The sequence below is a fragment of the Sprattus sprattus genome (assembly GCF_963457725.1).
Source record: "Sprattus sprattus genome assembly, chromosome: 1".
NCBI classification, from domain to species: domain Eukaryota; kingdom Metazoa; phylum Chordata; class Actinopteri; order Clupeiformes; family Clupeidae; genus Sprattus; species Sprattus sprattus.
In genome coordinates, this window is record NC_137920.1 from 19,614,498 (window position 1) to 19,637,394 (window position 22,897).

General features: G+C 40.1%; 2 protein-coding genes across 2 annotated transcripts in view; both read right to left on the minus strand.

The window, feature by feature from the left end:
- The window catches only part of LOC308368300 (stonustoxin subunit beta-like), a gene marked incomplete at both ends in the record, with an annotated part of 3,626 nt that extends 2,921 nt beyond the window's left edge, over positions 1–705 (minus strand). Inside the window, one exon of the mRNA XM_080842446.1 lies at positions 702–705. Within this exon, the coding sequence (XP_080698572.1) occupies positions 702–705 (4 nt within the window). The remainder of the gene's footprint in view (positions 1–701) is intronic.
- Positions 706–1,465: 760 nt separating this feature from the next.
- Positions 1,466–22,897, minus strand: part of LOC308368310 (NLR family CARD domain-containing protein 3-like) — a gene marked incomplete at both ends in the record, with an annotated part of 47,352 nt that continues 25,920 nt past the window's right edge. Inside the window, 6 exon segments of the mRNA XM_080842457.1 lie at positions 1,466–1,481; positions 1,926–2,099; positions 12,139–12,312; positions 12,956–13,132; positions 14,036–15,644; positions 16,931–17,065. Coding sequence (XP_080698583.1) covers positions 1,466–1,481; positions 1,926–2,099; positions 12,139–12,312; positions 12,956–13,132; positions 14,036–15,644; positions 16,931–17,065 — 2,285 coding nt within the window.

Consider the following 22,897-nt stretch of genomic DNA (forward strand, 5'->3'; position numbering starts at 1 on the left):
TCTCTGCTCAAAGACACTAATCATGAACACTGGCTACCCTCAAGGTTGACTGCTGAGACCCCTGCTATATACACTCTTCACACATGACTGCACTGCCTTAAGTTTGCTGTTGACACCACTGTCATAGGCTTGATCACTGGTGGTGCTGAGACATGGCACAGGAGTGGGGTGTCAAGCTGAGTGACATGGTGCCATATGAACAGTCTTTTCCTCAATGCCAGCTAAACTAAAGAGATGAATGTGAACCGGAGGAGAAGGAACAGAGGACATCAGCACCAACATCATCAGTTACTTCACATAGACGGGTCAGTAAGTAAGTGGCAGTAAGCTGAAACTAGTCAGACAAAGACTTAAAAGAGACAGTGAGAAGCGGGGCTAATGGGAGGGAGAGAGAGACAGAGGGGAAGGTGCCGGTAGCTCTGGTTGTAAGCCGGAGGTTTTACCCCATTTTCTGTTAATTTGACTACATTTGTTGTAAGTTTGAAGCCTTAATAAAGAACCTGCCTTTGAGGAATTCCCTTGTTGCATCTTGCTGAGAGTTGGGCTGCCACATAGTGTGTGTGTATGTGTTTGTCACACTCTTCCAGTTTGTGAGACTCAGGAACTGGAAAAGGCCAAACCGTGAGGATTTAGACACGGCCCCATAGACCCCATGCCTATCATGCCGCCAACTTACACTTTGAACCAGGCCACAGACATACCCATTATGCTAAGTTGTGTTAATGACTTAGTTATTGACTTTAACTAAAATGTAACTTGTTTGCTGAATGTTGTTGTGTTGGAGATAGAACATTGTAGAGACACCAACTGCTACGTGTGACAACGAGAACAGAGCGAGGAGCATTGAGGAGACATTGCAGCCTTTGAAGACAAGGCTAACAAAGAAGAGAACCTACACTATGGACCATATCTCCTAATCTCTCCTTCTCTCTCTCCATCGCAGCGTGATGTGTGTGCTTGAGGTCTGTTACGGAAAATAAGCCGATCCATTAGACCAACTTTCCATCGAGTTCTTTGCTGAAATCACGTAAACGCAAATAACACCAGAGCTAAAAAAGAGGTCTGTTATATTAAGGTATAACAGTGGTGTTTTCACTGGAAATGTGATGGAATATGCCGATATTTTGTGTAGCATTTCCACCAAGCCCCAATGGTATATTTCACTGAGGAGTTGAGTGTAACCTAATGAGACGAGTGTCTGCGTGGAGTAAGTTAGCCACCCTTAATGGTGGTGTAGCATGCTGTGTGTGAGCCCATTTGTGCACTGACATTTTATCATGTGTTGTGTTCACGCCTGTATTATAATGCCAGTGTTTTGCCTAGCTGAGGGTTGCAGTGGCTGAGTCATATGGTCTAACCACATACTGTATTTTGCCCAGGGAATGTGTGTGTAACTAAGTGTGTGTGGCTGCTGGGCCTCTAAAATAAAACTGGTAAAGTTCACTTCTGTCTGCTGTTTTGTGTCTCAGAAGGGTCTGAACCTGTACAACATTGAGGTCACAGTTCCAACAGAAGTAGTGTAACAACACTGATGCTATGGGCAGCAGAGCCAACTGGATCCACCCACAGCACTGCTGGGAATATTCAGATGAGACTGACGTCTGACAGCAGAACTGACTGCCATCAGTCCTGGCTGCAGAATGCTGTTACTGAGAGAAGATGAGGGGAATATAAATGGCTGCTGACTGGTGATACTAGCAGGACATGTGCACCCATTACTTCCTGGAGTTTAGGAAGAGGAGCATCATGCACATCCATGTAGGAATAGAAAGACGATGCACCTCCAGCAGTCCAGACTTGGTGCTCTTAGTGAAAAAAAATTCCCCTTCCGCTACATATGAATCTCCCTCCACACCCCATGAGCCTTGTTGCCCTCAGCAACTGTTTAAAATGTTTAAACACCAATATTAACACCCAACACTCACCTGCAAGTCTCTAGTTTACAGTTAGGATCATTCAGTCTGTCTGTGAGCTCTCTGACACCTGAGTCTCCTGGGTGATTGTAGCTCAGATCCAGCTGTTTCAGGTAGGAGGGGTTTGATTTGAGGGCAGAGGCCAAGAAAGAACAGCCCTTGTGTGTGATAAGACAACCAGACAGTCTGAAACAAAATATAATTTGTCTTCATTATTAGAGAAGAAACATGCATTATAAGGTATGCAAGGCATTTGCAAATTACTTGATATTGATAAATTACTATCAACATTCATAAACCGACTCGGCCTGCTTAAAAACCGAGCTGGTGATCAAGGCCAAGAGGTTGAGAAATTAAAAGTAAATGAATCCTAAAAGAGATACATTTTTAGTTTATTTAGAAAGAAAAACTCAAATGTTACCTATTTTTAGAATCCCTTATTTTTTTCTTTCTTCATTTATCTGAGAGATTCTATTCAGAACTAAATTATAGTTATTATATTAATGTCCTATTACTCTACTCAGATGCCTTAATGTTTCTTAGAATTAGAAGTAGGGAAAGCAGATATCTGTGTGTTCCTAAATGTGCCATTTCTATCTGTGTGCCTCTGTGTTTCTCAGTGATAAGGATTGGAGTGATTTGGTTATATCTCAGAGGTCATAGGGTCGCTCTTTCTCCTGAGTCTGAACCCAGGGATGCCCAGGTGATACGAGCTCTGTGATGAACTCTCCTTTCTACTGATAAAATACTTAGTCATTTGTGTTCCCTGTTTAGTTAGAGAAGCTGGTGAATCTTTATGTGAAGGCATGCTCTCTCTCCCTTGATGCACCTTGTTGTTCCTGATTTTCTACCATTCCCTGACTGAGGTCTCCATTCCTGTGCTATGAAATTACTAACATATCTTGGCCTCCTTTAGGAACCTTTTCGAGAAATTTGTATTAATTTCAAACGGGTTAATAGACTTTTAATACAAACAATACAAATGGAACCCTTTGTATCAGTTATTTTTAAACACTACAAATGTTCTTAAAGTAAAGAATAAAAACACATCATGAAAACTGATTACATGTTTTCTGGCTGACTCTTGATAAGCAGTGCAAAAGTGTGGTATCCAAGTGCACAGCAATTCTGACCCACACAAGGCACGGATACATGTGTCAATTTAACCCACCCAAATCGCATTTAAGCCAGTTAAAGCTCTTAACTCGCTTACAATTGCCTCATGTAGCTCACGCCTAAATTTAACCCTCTCATATTTCCGGCGATGTCTGAGCCTTTCGAGAGAAGTGGTCTACGCCGATCGGTGAGCTCAAACAAGGCCGGTCAAACAAGGCTGATGTAACATGGGGCTAGTGGTGACAGGGAAGCCACTCATAGAGAGTGTTATGCGCATGCGTGCCTGCGTGGAGATGACCCAGCCGCTTGTACAAAATCCATCCCCATACACCGGAGATAGCCTGAAGGCTTTCAAGAGTACAGATGCATATCAATATGCAGTTGAAGGATCGGTGAACGACACCAATAAATGGCATCTGGAGGCAAAACATGTGTATGTCATCACAGGACATCTAAGTTACTCAAACAGCGATTATCAACTGATTTATTTTAGTGGTGGTTAAGAGTGCCAATATGGGCTAGCTAGGTGTCGCTAAAGCCTTTAGTAAAGTTCGCTAGCAGTTTGCTTACTATTAGCACTCTAGCTTAGTCAGGAGAGTTTAGCTCTGATAAGGCACAGCAATTGAGGCAATAAATGGCATCTGGAGGCAAAACACACCTATGTCATCACAGGACATGTAAGTTACTCAAACAGCCGTTATCAACCGATTTATTTTAGTGGTGGTTAAGAGTGCCAATGTGGGCTAGCTAGGTGTAGCTAAAGCCTTTAGTAAAGTTCGCTAGTAGCCCACTAACTATTAGCAGTCTAGCTTAGTCAGGAGAGTTTAGCTCTGATAAGGCACAGCAATTGTTCACGATTGTTCCTCTTGCTGCATTTCACCTAACATGTCAGTCATTCCCAGGCTCTGAGCACAAAATCAACATCTCCATGGATAGTGGTGCAGGAAAATACAAAGTGTTGACTGCACAATCAGGAGTTAGCTGTTAGCTGCTAGTTGTCTCTTCTAATTTGCAACCAACCATTTATAGCTAACCATTTATTCCGCCGATCTAAATCTTTTGGCAAACAATTCAATTGTTTATTTGGGTTATTTTTGCGACTGGTGTCGCATCCATCAGCACATCATATGCCGGGCATTTTTAACTTTCTGTGGGTTTTGACCGACTATGTCTATGTTGTGACTGACACTCACAGCTTGGAAATACATTTGAGTGCTCATGCATTGCATTGCTTGGAAGCTCGCGCATTAATGTATCAACTGTCACATTTGTTGCACTGATCAGAATTCAGTAAAAGACGGAGCAAATACCGTTGTTGAAACACATACACGCGTAGACTCGTTTTCTTTCTGTCTGAGAGTGGTTATTCAAAGAAAATGTTAAATGAGAACTTTTAGCCACTACACTGCCTGTGCACGATGCAGATCCACGTTGATGTTGTTAGTAAACAAACAAGGTGGGAGCACATCTCCGTCGTCTTTGCGCATGCCCAAGGCAAGGTAAGAGGCTTATATTTCGGTCCATGTACTTACCAACAAGAGCCGTTTCCCTTAAAAATGTTCAAACCTACTTCGGAGACGATTCCGTCAGAGTGGCTTACGAAAAAACATATGAACACGCAGCTACTGATTGGCTGGACATACCATGGGTCAAAGTAATAATAATCATCCCTGAAGAAATATCTAGCACATGCATCAAAAGGTCCAATCAGGAGTGATACTAGATATTAGAGTGAAAGTCAAACACCAACCTTAATGTCTGTAGTTTACAGTGAGGGCTACTTAGTCCTGCAGAGAGAAGCTGTATACCAGAATCCTTCAGGTCATTGTTTTTGAGATCTAGTTCTGTCAGGGACACTGATGACTGCAGAGCAGAGGCTAGAGCCTTACAGGATTCCTCTGTTAGCTTACAGTCAGCAAGTCTGTGAGAGGTAAAGAGACAGAGAGTAAAACATGTCATGGTTAGTTAAGAATGACACATTGACACTTTAATCAAACTGTTCATGGACAGCAAACTAATTTATGCTTTGTAAACTTTAGTGTTGTGCACTTTCAATAAAGGTCTGTAGGCTGAATTTGCTTTATAACAATGATATTTTTCTTTGAAACACTGAGCAGAGGGCTGATTTAATACTTATAACTTGGTTTCCTAATTTTCTCTTCCGAGGTTACATTGTGCTGTTGACTTACACATAATGCTTGAGTTAAAGCCATCTTATTGATGTCTCTTTTCTGTTGTCTTCATTTGCACATTTGGCATTGAGGTAATCCAAAAGTAATGGAAAGTAATTAAGATACATTACTTTAATATTGTGATACTTGGATTAGGTGACTGAACAACAAAATAACCCTCCCAACTCAGCTTGGAGGTCACAGGGTCGCTCTAACTCCAGAGTCTGGACCGAAGGTGACCCATGTGATCTGAGCACTGTGATGTAAACTCATCCCCTTTCAACTGATACAATACTTAATAAGTCATATTTGTTCCCTGTATAGTTAGAGATGCCATGCTTCTTTATGTGCCATGCATATTTATGTGAAGGCATGCTCTCTCTACCTTGATGCACCTCAATGTTTATGATTTTTCTACCATTGCCTGACTGAGGTCTCCATTCTTGTGGTATGAAATTACAAGCATATCTTGGCCTCCTTGGGGAACCTCTCTGTCTGATAAATTTCAATTGATTTTGAAACGGATTAACAGACATCTACTTCAAATAATACAAATCGGACCCTTTGTCTCAGTTCTATTTAAACACTACAAATGTTCTTACAGTAATGAATGAAAACACATCATGAAAACTGATTACATTTTTTCTGGCTGGCTTTTGGTAGGCAGTGATTAAACAAGTTTATAACAGGAGTAGATGAAATCAAGCATTCTGATTGGTTGAGAGTGAGTAACAGGAGGGTGTGCTTTATTCTGCGATAAAGGTTCAGTACGACCTGTTTACATTTACATGAGTGTTCCATATCAGTGCGCACTCAAAAATAACAGGAGATGGCGGCGTGTTGGGAGCCTGTTAGTGGGAAATATTTTATGTGAAGCAAGATATCTAAATTACTTTTTATATTTCTACATTGACCGGTTAGTTGTTTATGTGTGACACGAATGTTGCAGAGCATAGCAACAGCCACACAAAGGAGGACTATTTTCTCTAGGCTACTGAAATGTGATACACAATGTTTAGTGGCTACGACTTTTTTGTGCTGAAAGGCAGCTTACTATTTATAATTTAATTTTACTTAATATTTATAATGTTGCTGGCAACCGTGCTATAAAAGCAATAAGGTACTCGAGTCAGTACTGTATCGTCAATAATGTACTTGTTAAAGGGTTTGCCGGCCCTCTGCTGCCCGTTGGGCCTAACAACACCCTCGAACGAGTACATTATTGACGATACAGTACTGCCTCTCGAACCTTATTGCTTAAAGGTGCATTATGCAACAATTATGCTTCAAGATTAGGGTTAGGATAAGTAGTTTAACCTTACAATAACAGCTTAAAAAAAATTGGGGCGCTACAATGACATTTAATATGGAGAATCGCGTCGGTGCCATTGGCATAGCAGGGTCGATAGGCATATAACTGCGTTCTGTAGTTTTGCCTGCCGCAGCCCTCCGACCTGACTTGCTTACCTTCTGCCGATCTAGTAAGTAGCTTATTTGCCGTCTTGCTTAGTCTTGTGTTGCACTAGCTTGATGTTTGACTGTGTAAGGACAGTCGTTGAATAACTAGTTTGTCATAATGTCAAAGTCAGCACATTTCAAGAGATTTCGTTAGTTTTAGCTGCTAGAATACCTTTAGCGAATAGCTATTGATCCATACTGCACCTTTAAGTAAAAGTATAGAGTTTTGCCTCTCAATTCTGACCCCACTGATTGACTGTCAATCCATACCATGGGTCAAAATAATTGAATAACCAATCTAATCTAATTTCTTCATCTGCCTGCTGACATTTAAGGCGAGACACGGCAGGCAAAAACATCGTTTTTTTCAGCAGTGGTCAATTTTGAGATTTTGAGCTAGTTCACTGCCTAAACATGTAATCTTTCATACTAGCATAAAGAAAATATCCTTATTATACATTAATGTGTATATGTATTCACATTTTGTCTGTTCGCGGCGTCTGCATTCTCCTAGGTTTCCTGGAAAGTTAGCCTTCTAACATAACATGCAGTATATCGGCTTTCTGATACCTGACATGTTTGGTATGGTTGAAAAGCTAAGTTTCTCCTTCACAACGCTCTGTACTCCAAATAAGGACATTTCCTTTCCAGCAGTGACCAATGATGTTAGCAAAAACGGGGCTTTTAAACCTAAAGACACAATTTCATTGGTTTGCGGTGGTTTCTGATAACGTGATTCGTTCAGACGCATCACGTGGTATGGCTTGATACTTCCTGGAATCTTTAAATGCGATTTTCTCAAAATGAGTTTTTTGTCATACTCCAAGGAAAAAATCTCAACTTCAGTTCAACCTATATATACCAAACTTTCCAGTATTGTACCCAACTATATTATGAAGACATTTACAGAGGGATTTGTAAATACAATTATTATATAATTATTCCTAGTCTAAATTATATAACATTATATCCCCAAAAACATGGCGAAAATCGATTTTTTTTTTAAGGCTATTGACAGTCTATTCTGATTTACAGGAAAACAAAAGTAGATATCCATAAATCCCTCTGTAATTTATTTCCCATCTAATATGCCAACAAAAGGGGAAAGTAATTTTTAACCTGGCTTTAACCCATGATCAGATTTTTTCTTTTAAACATTATGCAAATTAGCGCATATTTAATGAGATAATGCCTAATTTGCATATTCAAACATCAAAATACAAAACACTTGTAATACATTTTTTTCTCATCTAAACATGAGTAATCAACTGAGAAAGTTTCATGGTGATACCTATTATTAAAGATTTTTACCCTATTCACCTTAACTGAGGTTCAACTATTTGTGTCATTGGGGTGCCAACCGTTTCTTAGTGTTTAAGGGACCGGTATTCATAGTTAATAAGGATATGCCATAGACAATAATTCCATCTTATTTATACCTAGTATAAATGTTACTTTTATTAGCATGTAAGCATTCCTGGGTGAGGACTCTTTGGTTTGACCTATGGACGGAGGTGAGAAACCCCTTCCCCCTCCGGGTCAAGACAAAAGAGTCTGCAGCCATGGCCTATTTGATTAGATGGTAACACTCCTTAATATTAGTTTATAAAGCTCACTATCTCACAAGGGTTAGGCAGATTATCTTGAGGCGAAGTTCTGGGTGAGTGGAGCTCAAGCTCTGTCTCACAATGATGGCCATCATTTTTTCAAGAATAAAACCTGGACCATGACTGACAAATCCACGCCTGAGTCTTCCAATATATGGTATAAAATTAATTACTATCAGTGTATTGCTCCATGTTGTGAGAATTAGGAACTAGATGAGGCTCAACTGTGTGGATTCAGTCATGCAATTACCACTCTGTCCGTGACCATATACTGTTAACAGTTTATTGGAGTCTGAAACTTTTTCAATGTTGGTATATATTTTCTGTACAATAACAATTGTACATGTTCACAGGCTTTTAGTCACGGTTTCTTTTCTCTTTTTTTCTTTCATGCTTTCCTCTGGCAGGTGGGACTGCAGTGTGAGCAGTTCCTGTTGGAAGGAGAGAAGTGGAGAAAGCAAAAGGGGAGGAAGGAGTGTTACAACACTGTTGCTATGGGCACCAGAGCCAACTGGTTCCACCCACAGCACTGCGTGGAAGCTTTGGTTGAGACAGACGTCTGACAGCAGCACTGATTGTCATCAGGCTGCAACACTTTGTGACTGAGAGAAGATGAGGGGAATAGAAGTGGTTGCGACTTGTGATATCAACAGGACATGTAACCACCGACATGTAACCACTGCAGCTCACTAAGGAGCAGTAGCTTGGCTTGCTACTTACTGGTAGACAAACTAATTCAACAATCACTCGATGACTTCTCTTCATAGTGTTCATGGGTTTGGAAAGTGAAGCTTTTTTTTTGCATGTGACTGGTGTGCAGGTGTAATATGTTTTAATTTCAGGCTGTAAGGCAACAAAGGGTGGACATTTCAAAAATGTGTGTAGACTTTAGCTGACCACTGTAGGCTTTATGCCCCTGTGTCCTTTTTAAGATTGTACTTTTGTATTTTTCTTCAAAAAATATTTCACTTTAATTCCTCGACGCTCTGCTGTGGGTTTTTGTCATTGATATGTGTAACATCTTAATGTCTGAGGTCAGTTTTGAAGACTTTGCTGCAGGAAGGTCTACTGATGGTATGTCCCTGAGTAACGGGCCATTTATACATTTTCATAAAGTATAGATAGTGCCCGCTTAAGATCAAGCCCTGCAAAACACTTGACGAATGATTAGTATATGGTTTCTATAGTATGTCCCTCAGTAACGGGCCATTTATAAATGTTTATAAAGTATAGATAGAGTCCGCATTAGATCAAGCACTGCGAAACACTTTACTAATGATTAATAAATGGTTTCTCAATACCTAAGTTAAGCGTCAACTGAGGTATTGCTACATGTGCTAACATTTATGAATTCACTCATGAAATAGATAATAGCTAATGCATGATAAAGGTTATTCAAAATGACCTATAAATGGTGAGTAGACCATTATAACATACTTTTTACATTATCTTACAAATCATTAGTTGATCCTTTGTAACTGGTTGATTTGTCATTTCTAGTGGCGAATGCAACATGGATAACGAATTACAAGCGTAGCTGACATTGTTGTCTTTCCTAGCAGCTGTTGTACATTTCAATTCTGTGTTTCTGTGCTACAACTGCCTACATGCACAGGAGGTGAGCTATTATTCAAGCGATCTGCAACAATTCCAGTGTCCAGCAGCGTTATCAGCCCTACATAGAGCACATGCCCATAAAACATATATGGTAATGTGATATGCATTTTCAGGCATGTTACTATCGATGGAGATTGTACAGTGATAAAATGCTCGTCTGGACTGAGATAATTCCGAAAGGTAAATGTATTAGTGTGGATAAAGCCTCAGTTGGTACTCATTGTGAACAGACTATTCCCATCACCTCCATTAGAAATCTCCCTCCTAACCCCTTGAGTCTTGGTGCCTTCAGCAACAACCTGTGTCACGTACACCAAGAACCGGCACTGTGTTCATTTTAGGATGTGAAAGAAAACCCACAGATAAATGGGGAGAATAGCCAGTCTATCCATAATATGTCACCTAAAATCAAAATATTATTTACACCCAAATAAACATCCAGCCCTTGCGTGTGATAACACAATCACTGCACGAAAAGCAAGATTATCGGGCCCGTAAACGCTGTGATACAGCCGCGAATGATAAGCATTCCTGGTTGATATCGGACATTCCCCCGAAATATCCGTCTGCCGCAAATTAACGGAATTTCCCGCGTACAGGCCAAGAGGGGAGAGGGGGGCAATGTGTTACTTCTAACCTCCCGCTGACAGAGGTGTGAAATGCTCTTATTAGCATATTGACTGTCAGCAGTCTAGCCACACACACCCTGCTGCAGCCATTGGTTGAAAACGACAAGGAATTGAATTAAAACGTCGTGTGATGAGACGGAATGAGATTCTGTCTATTGGTCAGCTTTCAACTGACAAAACCTATCCCCTCCCATTTACAGCTATTGCCCCACAAAAACTAAATTAAAATGTACTTGATAATAATTTAATTAATATTCTGTCTTTGGGGTTTTGCTCCGGGGTTATCACATTTCTTGATTTGCCTTCCGTTTTCAGAGTTCTGTCTTCAGGGTTTTGATTTCGGATTTCTTGATTTGCCTTTCATTTTCAGGGTTCGAGGGTTGCAATGTCACTTTCGAGGCTGTTCCACTCATATTCCGGAGTTTCCTCTCTGTAATGTTCTTGAGATGCACTTTTGGCATGTAATTATATAGAGTCGGGCTTACTCTGATATTGAGATAGTCATTTCGCAACTTGGGACATGTTTGCCACTCGTGAACATCTGTGTACTCGTGTCTAACCGCTTAGCCAAGTTGCTGATAAGGAATTAGCTCGTCGGTGCGACCAAGTCACTGGTTTATCATTCCTCCCTTCTCTGGGGTATTTTGTCTTCTGTTACTGGAGCGTGGGAATTCGGAATTGTTTAGTGGACTTATGTGAAGTTTTAATTAGCCTATTTTCACTTAAAGGCGCCCGAGGCAACATTAGAAACTTTAGACTCGAATAATAAACGTTCAATTTCTAGTCTTTTTTTACACGTAGTAAGTTTCAATAACACCATACTATATCGACATTCAAGGAGCAAAGATGAGACGTCGAAATCGCCTGCCTTCTGTTTTCCACGGTAGATCGCAGGTTATGCTAGAAATGGCTTAGCATGGGTGGGATGGTGAAAGATAACACCTTTCCATCCAGACGCAAATTTAGCTAATCGGAATTTGTAAGTGGTTTCCAGATATATATATAGTTGATCTGTCTTATTTGACGAAGCAGTGAGTTAGCTGTCTTTCAATATCTCTTGTCGAATTATCTCACATGTTTATGGTGGTATGTGTTTAAACGTTGTAACTTAGGCTATGTGTAATGTTCCTACGGGTGTTGTTTTCAATCCAGGTCAATTCAATTAACATAACAAAAGCTAGGCCTGGCCAAAGGGAAGGGGGGGGGGGGGGGGTTCACACCATTATGGGCTTCTACGGCAATACACAGGGTCGAAGATTGTCGTAAATCCCACATTTAAAGCAGTGAATGACAAGAAACAACAGAGTCAGACTATACATTTATAAAATATATTGTTTTAGGTACATTTTTATAACTGACCAAACTGTTTCCAGCTTGCATTTTGGATCTGTAGGTAATTTTGATAATTTGTCTTATAAACTGCAGACTCTCAAACAGATGAATTAAGCAGGACACTTCTGCACATAGACAGCTGATGCCGTGTTCTCCGTATCTGTTTATTTCGCTTGTTCTCTGTGTTCCATAAATAGAAACAAACAGACACACAAACACAAACAGACGCAAAATATCAAAGGAATTGTTGATACATTTCAACTATTGAGCCTTTCTTATATGCCTCATAACTGACCTCAGTGTCTCCAACTTGCATTGTGGCTCTCTTAGTCCCACACAGAGCAGCTCCATTCCTTCATCCTGCAGGTCATTGTTACTCATGTCGAGTTCTCTCAGATGGGAAGGTGTCCCTTGCAGCACTGATGCCATCATTTCACAGCTTGCTTTGGAGAGGTGACACTGATTAAGCCTGTTTAAAACATATTATGTATGTATGTAATAATATATACTGTATGTGCACATTTGATACTATTCAGCATTGACACTGCTTTGGCCTGTTTAGAAATTAAGTTAATCATATTGTTGAGGTATCTCAGTTACATATACAATTATAATGGGTTACATTTATTTGAAGCCGTCTACATAAGGGTGACATTACACTGTCATAAGAATGACATGACACATGTCATACACATTAATGACACGTTATTTTTGTTCATGACTGTTGTCATAATGTGTCATTTGGTGTTTGTAGGGTTAGGGTTAGGGTAAGGGTTAGGGTTAGGGTTAGGGTTAGGGTTAGCTGTGTGTACAAACACCGAATGACACATTATGACAACAGTCATGAACCAGTCATGAACAAAAATAATGTGTATGACATGTGTCATGTCATTCTTATGACAGTGTCATGTCACCCTTATGTAGACGGCTTCAAATAAAGTGTTACCTTATAATGTTTGTATTTATGTTTATACACAGTTATACAACACACTCCGTGTTTGTAAGTGTCTCTCTTATCCAGTATGTCAGAGTATATTTCCAAAATGGTCCCAAGTTGTATCATTGTTGTTACCCAGGCTTTACTTCCAGAACCCACCCAAAACTGTACTCACCAAACTCTCCTAGAGACTTTCACTACAGGAAGCATTCTGCGGAGGCCTTCCTCTGATCTCAGGTATGTCTTCAGATCAAACTCATCCAAGTCTTTACTTGACATCAGCAGCAGATAAGCCAAAGCGGAACACTGGGCTGGAGTCAGGTTCTTCTCCTCATCTGCTGAGTTTATGTACCTGGGTCACATTTTAAAGATATTCTTAATCTTAGTGATACTTAAAACGCCTATTTTTTAAGAAACAAATGCACCTCTCTACTTTCAAAACAAAGTCCAGAAGAATGGAGAAATACAAACGATAAGAAACAGCAGTAAATAGCATCAATACCATCAAACATCAATTTCCTATTCACTGCACATGAAATCATTTCTGATTAGAGTTCTGGACACCTAGATATAATTTTGAAACAAGTTAACAACGTAATTTGAGAACTATTCCTTTAACATTTTTAATCATATACATTTCTACATGTCGATAAGACTATTCCACAGTAAAAAACACATCATGCTCAGAGTTCATTTTATGAGGCTACATGAGTAGATGTGGAGTTTGTTTGTCTGCGCAGAATGTAATATTAGGCTTTGTGAAGTAATTACACTCCCATTAAATATGTCATCCATGTTCACAAGCCATTATCTTTGAAAGACGGGCCATACAACGTGATAATGGGGAGTGGCAATCGCAGGTACATTCAGACCTCACTCATCAATATTCATTGTGGTTTAGGTGAAGAAAGTGTCACTTTCTAAATTACTCATAATTAATATAGAGATATAGAAACCACACACACTTTCTTAATGCTAAACTCACCTATGTGTAGATAACACCTATGTTTACAAGGTTCAGAGTAAAAGAAAGCTTCCAAAATATTTAAAATATGTTTTTGTACAAAGTCTGACCACCTAATTTGAATACACTTTTTGTGCTTTTCCTTTTACTCTCATTTTATTATTGCTAAGGTCTTCTAGAATATAATTATAAATGCTACTTTTGCCTCTTTGTTTTTAGTAAGGTGAACTATAAAAAAATATCAGGCATGGCAGACTACCTAACATAGTCAAAAACAGGCCTTAGTGTTACCTGTTGATCTCCCCAACCAGTGAGTTGTCCCCTAACTCGTTCAAACAGTGGAAGAGGTTGATGATCCGTTCTGGTGAGATATCTTCCCTGATCTTCTTTTTGATGTATTGGACTGTTTTCTCGATGCTCACTTCTTTGATAGCTAACTGTGGCAGCACCACATCCAGGGGGGACCGCATTTCTGGCTCCACCATTGGAGCTAGGCCGAGGAGGAAACGGACAAAAAGATCCAAATGTCCGTTCTGGCTCTGCAGGGCCTTTTCCACAGCAAATCGATAAAGGTCAAACCTTGAGTGTTTGAACCGCCAGCTGATCTTCTCTGTCCAGGTCATTGGAAAGGGATTAGCCAAATAAACTCCTTCATGAAGAACAAAAAGTGCTGCCAAGAATTCCTGAACACTGAGATGCACAAAGCTGAACATATTCTCTCCAGTTGAGGCACTCGCCATGTTGAAGATCTGTGTACAAACTCCAGCCTGCAGTGCTCCCCAATTTACATCAATGTCACACTCTGCCAGGTCCTTTCCGTAGAAGATCAGGGTTCCTTTGTCCAGATGTTTGAATGCCAATTTCCCAAGTTTAACAAGGAACTGTCCTTTTTCCTCTTTACTCATCTTCTTGTCCTCTGAGTATTTGTCATCCATTCTTTTTATCTGAGAGACACTATACAATGTGTACAATTTTGTCAAAGTTTTGGCTGATTCTTCTTTACTCTGATCTTCCAGTACGTTGTCAACCACATTGGCTAGAATACGGCAGAATACTGGTATGTGACACAAGATGTGGAGGCTTCTATTCTTGTTGATATGGTCAATGAGTCGCTTAGCCTTCTCTGGATTCTCTATGTTGTTCCGAAAGAACTCATCTTTCTGGAGGTCATTGAACCCTTGAACCTCAGTCACCAAGTTGAAGCAGTCTTCTGGGATCAGACTGGCTGCTGCTGGTCTGGTTGTAACCCAGCAAAGCGCAGAGGGCACAAGTGTACCTTTAATGAGACTTGTTATGAGCACGTCTACAGATGACTCGGCTTCCAGTGCACAAATACATTTGCCAAAGTCCAGCTTGAGTCTACTTTCGTCCAAACCATCAAGGACAAAAAGAATTTTGCATTCACTCAATTCAAGGATGTATTCCAAATCTTTTCGATAAGGGTAGAATAACTCAAGAACATCAAGAAGGTTGCATTGTTCCCCTCTCTTCAAGTTTAACTCCCGAAATGGAAGAACAAAAACAAAGTCTATATCTTGATTTGCTTTTTCCTCAACCCAGTCCATGACAAACTTCTGCACTGCCATACTTTTCCCCACCCCAGCAATTCCCAAAGTCAAAACATTTGTGGCAGAATCTGTGAACATGTTTGCTAATTTGACTTGCTTATCTTTAGAGCTTGGTCTTGTCCCAATCTGTCTCGTGTCAATTTTCAACACTTCATGTTCATTGCAGACCCCACCTGTGCGGCCCTCTACAATGTGAAGCTCAGTGTAGATATCTTGTACTTTGTAATCTCCACACTCTTGATGTACAACAGAAAACCTTTTTTTCTGGTGTTTCTGAATCTTCAGTTTGAGTGATGCTTTCTTCTTTTTAACCTCCTCGGCTGCCTTGTCATCTGAGGACAACAAAAGTCAGATGTAAAATGGTGAAATGGGAAATAACTACACATGACACCTTAATCAAATAAGTTTTTCACCTTTTAGCTTTGCATGCATCATTTTTTTCTTTTTTTCCTCTTTTTTTTGTCTAAGCAACTATCATTTTTTTAAACGTGCTGCATGGAACAACTTACTTGCTTCTTCTTTATGTATTCTTATACTTAACTTAACATGTCTGTGTATCAATCTCCAAGTCTCACAAATACATGTACTGTACCAAGGTTCAAATTCTTTCATATGTGAAACACATAACTATCAGTCAATGTCCATAATAAGTGCATAATGACCAATTCATATCAAACAAAATCAATATACGGTAAGCAAACCAATATATATGGTCAAACCAATATATGTCAACAAACAATATAGTCAACAAGGAGACCAATGCATTTGTACAAAACCAGTACTGACATATTTTCTGAACGGCACCCCATACATTGTGGTAGCATTTTTTTTTTTTAAACAAAAAAAGGCACATCACACCTCTTTTATCTCTCTTCAATGACTTCTTGCCGCTGCTCGCATTAAGTTCTGATGCTCTGATGCTCACATAGAAGGTAGTCACCCTGTATTCAATATCCGATCTAAACACCCTCACCCGACAAAATTTAAAATAATACCTCTCTTCTTTTTTTCCTGTTCAGTGCTTATGAATCCTAAAGTATAACCTACTTATCATTAATACACCAAGGTTTGTGTAATATTTGTGTGTGTGTGTGTGTGTGTGTGTGTGTGTGTGTGTGTGTGTGTATTACAGCTAACATGCGCTGGATCCAAATGTGAAATCGCCAACATTGGGTCCTTACCCCCTCCTTGTTTTTGCCCTCCAGAGTCAGCAGGGATGTTCAATTGGACCCCACCATCCACGCTGCCCGGACCTGAGAATTGGAGGGGGGGGGGAGTCAGAGAGAGTTTGAGAGAAATGAAAGAGAGCAAAGAGACACAGTGAAACACTTAATGCCATAAATTCACCAAGGTTTATGTGTGTGTGTGTGTGTGTGTGTGTATGTGTGTGTGTGTGTGTGTGTGTGTGTGTGTGTGTGTGTGTGTGTGTGTGTGTGTGTGTGTGTGTGTGTGTGTGTGTGTGTGTGTGTGTGTGTGTGTGTGTGTGTGTGTGTGTGTGTGTGTGTGTGTGTGTGTGTGTGTGTGTGTGTGTGTGTGTGTGTGAGTGTGTGTGTGTGTGTGCATTAAAATGAATATGTCGCTTGATCAAAATGTGAAATGGCCGTCATTGGGTCCTTACCCCCTCCTTGTTGTGGCGTGTGTGATCCTCTGCTCAAGGCTGGGGCGTTCACCATCCCTCCAGAGTGAGCAGTAATATCCGCTTTGATCCCACCATCTTCTCTGACCAGACCTTCTGAACAATGCTGGGCTCCCACTTATAGGGGGGGGGGGGGGGGGGATAGCAAAGAGAAAGGTGGAGAGTGAAGGACAGAGAGGCAGGGAGATGGAAAGAGCATATGAAGAAATGGAAAGTGAGAGTGAGAGATGTAGAGAGAGAAGGGGTCAGAGAGAGAGGGAGAGAGATGCAAGGAAGAGACATGGAGAGGCAGAGAGTGACACAGATAAAGATTTATTGAAAAAAACTCAGAGAAGGGGAAGAGACGGAAGGAGAGAATGAATGAGAGATAAAGAAAGACCAGAAAAAAGGTGGAGAAAAGAGATCCAACAAAAATAAAAGTAGAGTAAAAGAGAGAGCAAGAGAGAGAAATAGTGTTAGGAGCTACCAAAACAATGAATTCATGTGATTCTTTCCACTTATACAAAAAGGTGCCTCATCAGAGCGTGTGTAGTGTGTGTTGTAGATGTTGCAGCCAGCCAGTTGTGCCCTATTGTTGTACCCTACCACCCTTGCTATAACTCCCATGAACCATGTCAGCCAACCATAACTAAACATAGCTCAACAAAACTAAACATAAACTGAATTCCCACACACCATGCAGGGCAGCCTCTCTCTTTCCCCTCTCCTTCTACATCACATGATTCTGAGGCATTCATACTGATGAAGTGGTCATATTACCTACTAGAAATTGTTTATCTGAATGTGTCTCTTTATTTGTTTATGAAATGTATGTTTACTAACCAAATCTTTCTATCTCTTATCGCAAATGCCAATGGCTATGAAAACATTGTTCCTCATCATTATAACCATAAAGTCTAAACTCTCTCCGCTGTGGGATGCTACTGTAGTCTCTCCACCTGATCTACTTGCAGAAACCGTCGGTTTACACGTCCCCACCCCCACCACAATGTCATGCACTTTTTCTACCCCACTCATGATACATCTACATACTGTGCTAAACTATTTACCTGTAATGTCAATAATTATCACCATCCACATAGCTTTTTGTTTCATTACTACTTACCTTTGTATTAGCAACCCATGAGCACATTGTAAACCCACAATACTTGGATGCTCTCTCCTCATTTTGTTCACTATCAATTTTTTATGTATCATGTATATGACATCTTTATGTTTGGATGTATCGTGTCTATTTGAAACATGTATGCTAGCATGCTTATCCTGATATGTGTATAAATTAATCTGCCATGTTTCAGGTGAGAAAGAGAGGTGCGTCTCACATTTTTCCAGCTCTCTATCCAAGTCCATGGCCAACTGGCTGTGGTTCATCTCATTCAAGATGGACAACATGACGCGCCCAGCGCCTGTGCTGTACACCTGCACCATCAAGTCCACAGTCACATTTATGTCGGCATTCTCCAGCTTTCCCCATGCAATTTGGCCCAGGTCCCTGAGGTCATGGTCCTGGAAGTCCCGGAGGTCGTACTTAAACCTCTTAAATTCGGCCCCCTCGAGGTTGTCCAGAGTTTTCCTCAGCACTTTCTTCAGAGATGCATTCATTGTAGGGGTCAGATTTTTAGACCACTACAAACTGGATGCTTGGGGTCAGGCTGGGCCAGTTTAAAAAAAGGCCAGATGTTGGGGTGTCCATGGATAGATAATGCTTAAAATAAGATTTCAATGTGTAAATATGTGTTTTTTCATGAGCAACTGTCAAAAACATCATTTCATTTTCACAATGGAATTCTATTCTTCCTCTCTCTATTCCTGTGTGTGTGAACATGGTGTGTTGTGCGTGTGTGTGTATGTGTTAAATATTTGTTGTCAGAGGTACTAAATACTTGATTATCAACATATAATTCTTAAATACAAAGTGTTTGCTCTTGCAAAAGGCAAATTCTAACACCAAAACACTAATCGCAATTGTTATTCACAAATTGCAGAACCACTTTTTTTACTGTAAAATTGCATGAAGCTAATTGCAATAGTCATGTCATACTCTCAAAACATTTGCAACTTTTGCTCTGAGTGCCTTATGAGTGTAATCTTATCACGTGATTCTTGGCAGCTTTCCCTCACATCTGCCTGTGTGTCAAATATTGAAAAAAAAGTGTGTCTCACAATTTGCAACATACAACTAGATTTCAATAAACTGTATATTGTGGCTGTTCTAAAACATGCATCCAGTAGGTGGCAGTGTCTCACAGCGCAGGGACATTACAAGTGTCATGCAATTATGTTTTGCTCAATGCAAAATTGGGGGAAAGAGAAGCACTTTACTATAGCTACTGTAACATTCACAAAACCCTACAAACTAAGGTGTTAATGGAGAATATTGGGTCCTTCTATCAAGTAAATAACTAAATATTGGGTCCCTACATTTTGAAGTAGGGATATACAGTACAGCAAAGTAGGGATATACAGTACAGCAGCAGAAACAATTACTAAGAGACCACGTCAAATGTATCAGTTTCTCTAGTTTTACTATTTATTGATATGAGTTCAAGTCAAATGAACTTTTTTGTTTTATTCTATAAACTACTGACAACATTTCTACCAAATTTAAAAAGTAAAAATATTGTCATTTGGGCATTTATTTGCAGAAAAATGACCATTGGTCAAAATAGCAAAAAAGATGCAGTGTTTTCAGATCTCGAATAATGCAAAGAAAACAAGTTCATATCAATTATTAAAGAACACAATACTAATATTCTAACTTTCCCTGATTAGCCTGGTTGAAATTAACCACATGATTTGGATGTGGACCAACCTTTGACGAGCTGACATATCCTGTCCTCAATCAGCTCACTAATGTTAACCCTGTAAGACCCCTGGTTGAAATATTACAACGTCACTTTTATCTCTCCAAAAAAACACACTTGCAAAAACTTTTTTTGGGGAAAGACTACATTTACATATTCAATGGGTCCTATTGCCTTGCCTTGCAATGCCATTGGATTGTAAATATATATATAGGTGTGGCCATAAGGCCATGAACACACTCTGCCTGCGAACCTACCTGGAAGCACATCTCCTTGTTTCATTCTACTGAATATATCAACATTGAAGTAAGTAAATTCCATGAAATATTTTTTTGGGTGATTGTTAGAATATGTAGTTCATGTAAATACTAAGTTATTGTGGAATTGACCTATCGCTAAGCCCCGCCCCCCATTGTGACTGTCGCTAACTCGGACACGTTATCATAGCTGACTAGAGTTTACAATGGCAGCTATCAGCGACAAAACTATATCCCAAGAGGCTATAGACAACTTTTGGAGACAAAAGGACCTGATTTCGCCTAGAAGCCTTCAAAAGGGACTTAATTATGCAATGGAGGGATATGTATACAATTTAAAACTCGATATGGTGGATAACAAGCTTAAATTTGAGGCGAGAATTTACAGAGCTCAATGCAAGAGGGAGAAGATTCAACTCATGGTCATCGCGATTGCAGATAAATACATCCAATACCAGCATTGTTCATGCACCGCATGGTAAAGATACAATGAATTCACATTCAGTTAATTTAACTAATCTGGAAGGCATATGAATGTAGACCTACGTTTAGTAAATAGCATTAACCTACCTGCCCCTGACAGGACAGTGTCCTAACCATATGGTCTTAACTGTCTAGCTTGTTATTGTAACCTTGTTAATTACCGGCATGCGTGTGTTTCGTTCACGTTGTCATGTTAATCCTTTATTAAACCTATGTATACTTGTGCATATCGTTTGTTTAATAGAATGGCCGCTTTTTAACAAACTGTCCCATAACTGACAAAGCTACGCTAGCGCAGCTAGTGAATCGTTAACGTTAGCTAGTTTGAACCAGAGATAACTTGCCTAAGCCTAGCATAACATCAGTGGTGAAAGTAAGCAGCTACTGTGAATAATGAGTATGCCTTTTATCATGTAGGCTTAGTTGATTGCTTTAGCAAAGGAAAATTCCAACCTAACAAGAGTATGGCAGAAAGCTAATGAACGTAGCGTTCACTGTGTGGTCTGCCACAGCTTAATCCACCAGAGATATTTGGACCGGTCTTGTTTTCGTTTAGGAAATGAGATACAATATACCCCATTGCCTATCCTCTCATGATACCTCGTATCAGTGTTGAATCTACCCCATGCACATCGTTTGGCCATTTTTGTTGAACATACATTACCACAAACCTCATAAAACAACCGAAAAATCACGGCCTCTAATGCTATCCTATGGAGCTGTAAACTCACGATGTCCGAGTGCAACTGTTACTTAACTGCCATTGGCCCGTCTGCGTTCGAAAGGCGGGGCTTAGCGACAGGTCAATTAAGGCATCACATTAGAGCTTGTTATGTCATTGTTGTAATTTTACAACGTTGGGTGAAAATGGTAGCTAAAATAGCATGTGCACCTTGCACACTACATGGAGACATTCCACTTCTTGAATGTTCAGATACGGGATAAATACATACAGAAATATAATGCATTTGATGATTCACACTTTACAAATGGGTAATTTGTTATAATTTTAAGTTAAGACCAGATTTGAATAATTCTAAATGGGTTAGGGTTAGCTATCTTACCCTAACCCAATGTTATTTCTATGTTAGCAGTGAGATGTAGTCAACAGTTTTTTTTAATCTGGACTTTGTTTGTTTGTTTTTTATTATAAGTATATAAGTGAAAGACACACTAACATTTGTCAATTGACCTTTAGCTAAGCCGGTCTCCCTTATATTAGTTACTGTTGCTAACTCGGACAAACTAGAGGAGCTGACTAGAGTTCACAAAAGCAGCTGTCAGTGTCATCCCAATGTTATCCCATGAGGCTGTAGGCAACTTTTTGAAACAGAAGGACCTAATTGCGTCTAGAAGCCTTCAAAAGGGACTTCATTATGCAATGGAGGGATATGTACAAAATGTAAAACTAGATATGATGGATGACAAGCTTAAATTGGAAGCGAGAATTTATAGATCACATTGCAACAAGGAGAATCCATCTCGGATATCACGATTGCAGATAACAACATCCCATACCAGCCTTGTTCATGCACCGCAGGGAAAGATTACATTAATTTACCTTCAGTAAATTTAAAACTCATCTAGAGAGAGGCACTGGGATGTAGACCTACGTTTATTAACTAGCGTTACCCTGTCCCTGTCAGGGCAGTGTCCCAGCGTAGCTGCTAGGTCAGTTATCTGACAGTGTCAAACATCGGCCATTCTGTTTAACAATCAACATGCTAAGTTTAATAATGGTTTAACAATCGATGTGCTCATTTTAGGTAGCTAATGGATTAAAATGACAACGTGAAGGTTTGCCGAAAACAAACGCAGTCCGATAATTAACACCATAATGATAAAGTCTAGCTAGCTAGCGAATAGCTAACGTTAGCTAGTTTTAACCAGAGATTGCCTAAGCCTAGCATAACATCAGCTGTGAAAGTAACACGGTACTCACAATGACAAAAATATGAATAATGAGTATGCCTATGACCATTTAGGCTTAGTTTATTACTTTAGCAGAGGAAAATTCCAACCTAACAAGTTCCATTTGGGAGACCCAGAGGTAAACTGTCCCCCACGCCCCGTCACCTTCCCCTTAACACAGGATCTGTGCAAGGCACCTTCTTAGGGAGAAGGGGCGCCAATTTGCCAATTCCCCACAAAGTGATATGATAGATAGATCATAGAAAATCGCTTGGCGCCCCGGATGATTTTTATTAAAAAGATTTAAGTGCTCGTGCGCCCCCAACGTGTCATGAAAAAGTGCTGCCCCGGGCGGCTGCCCGGTTTGCCCGTGCCTAAAACCGTGTCCCCGAGACGTGTACCCCCATATTCATACCGACCCCGATCTGTCCCCCCCACTTTCCCTACGTAAGGCGACAAGCATCCGTTAATAACTGCACAGCTGATTATGCGAT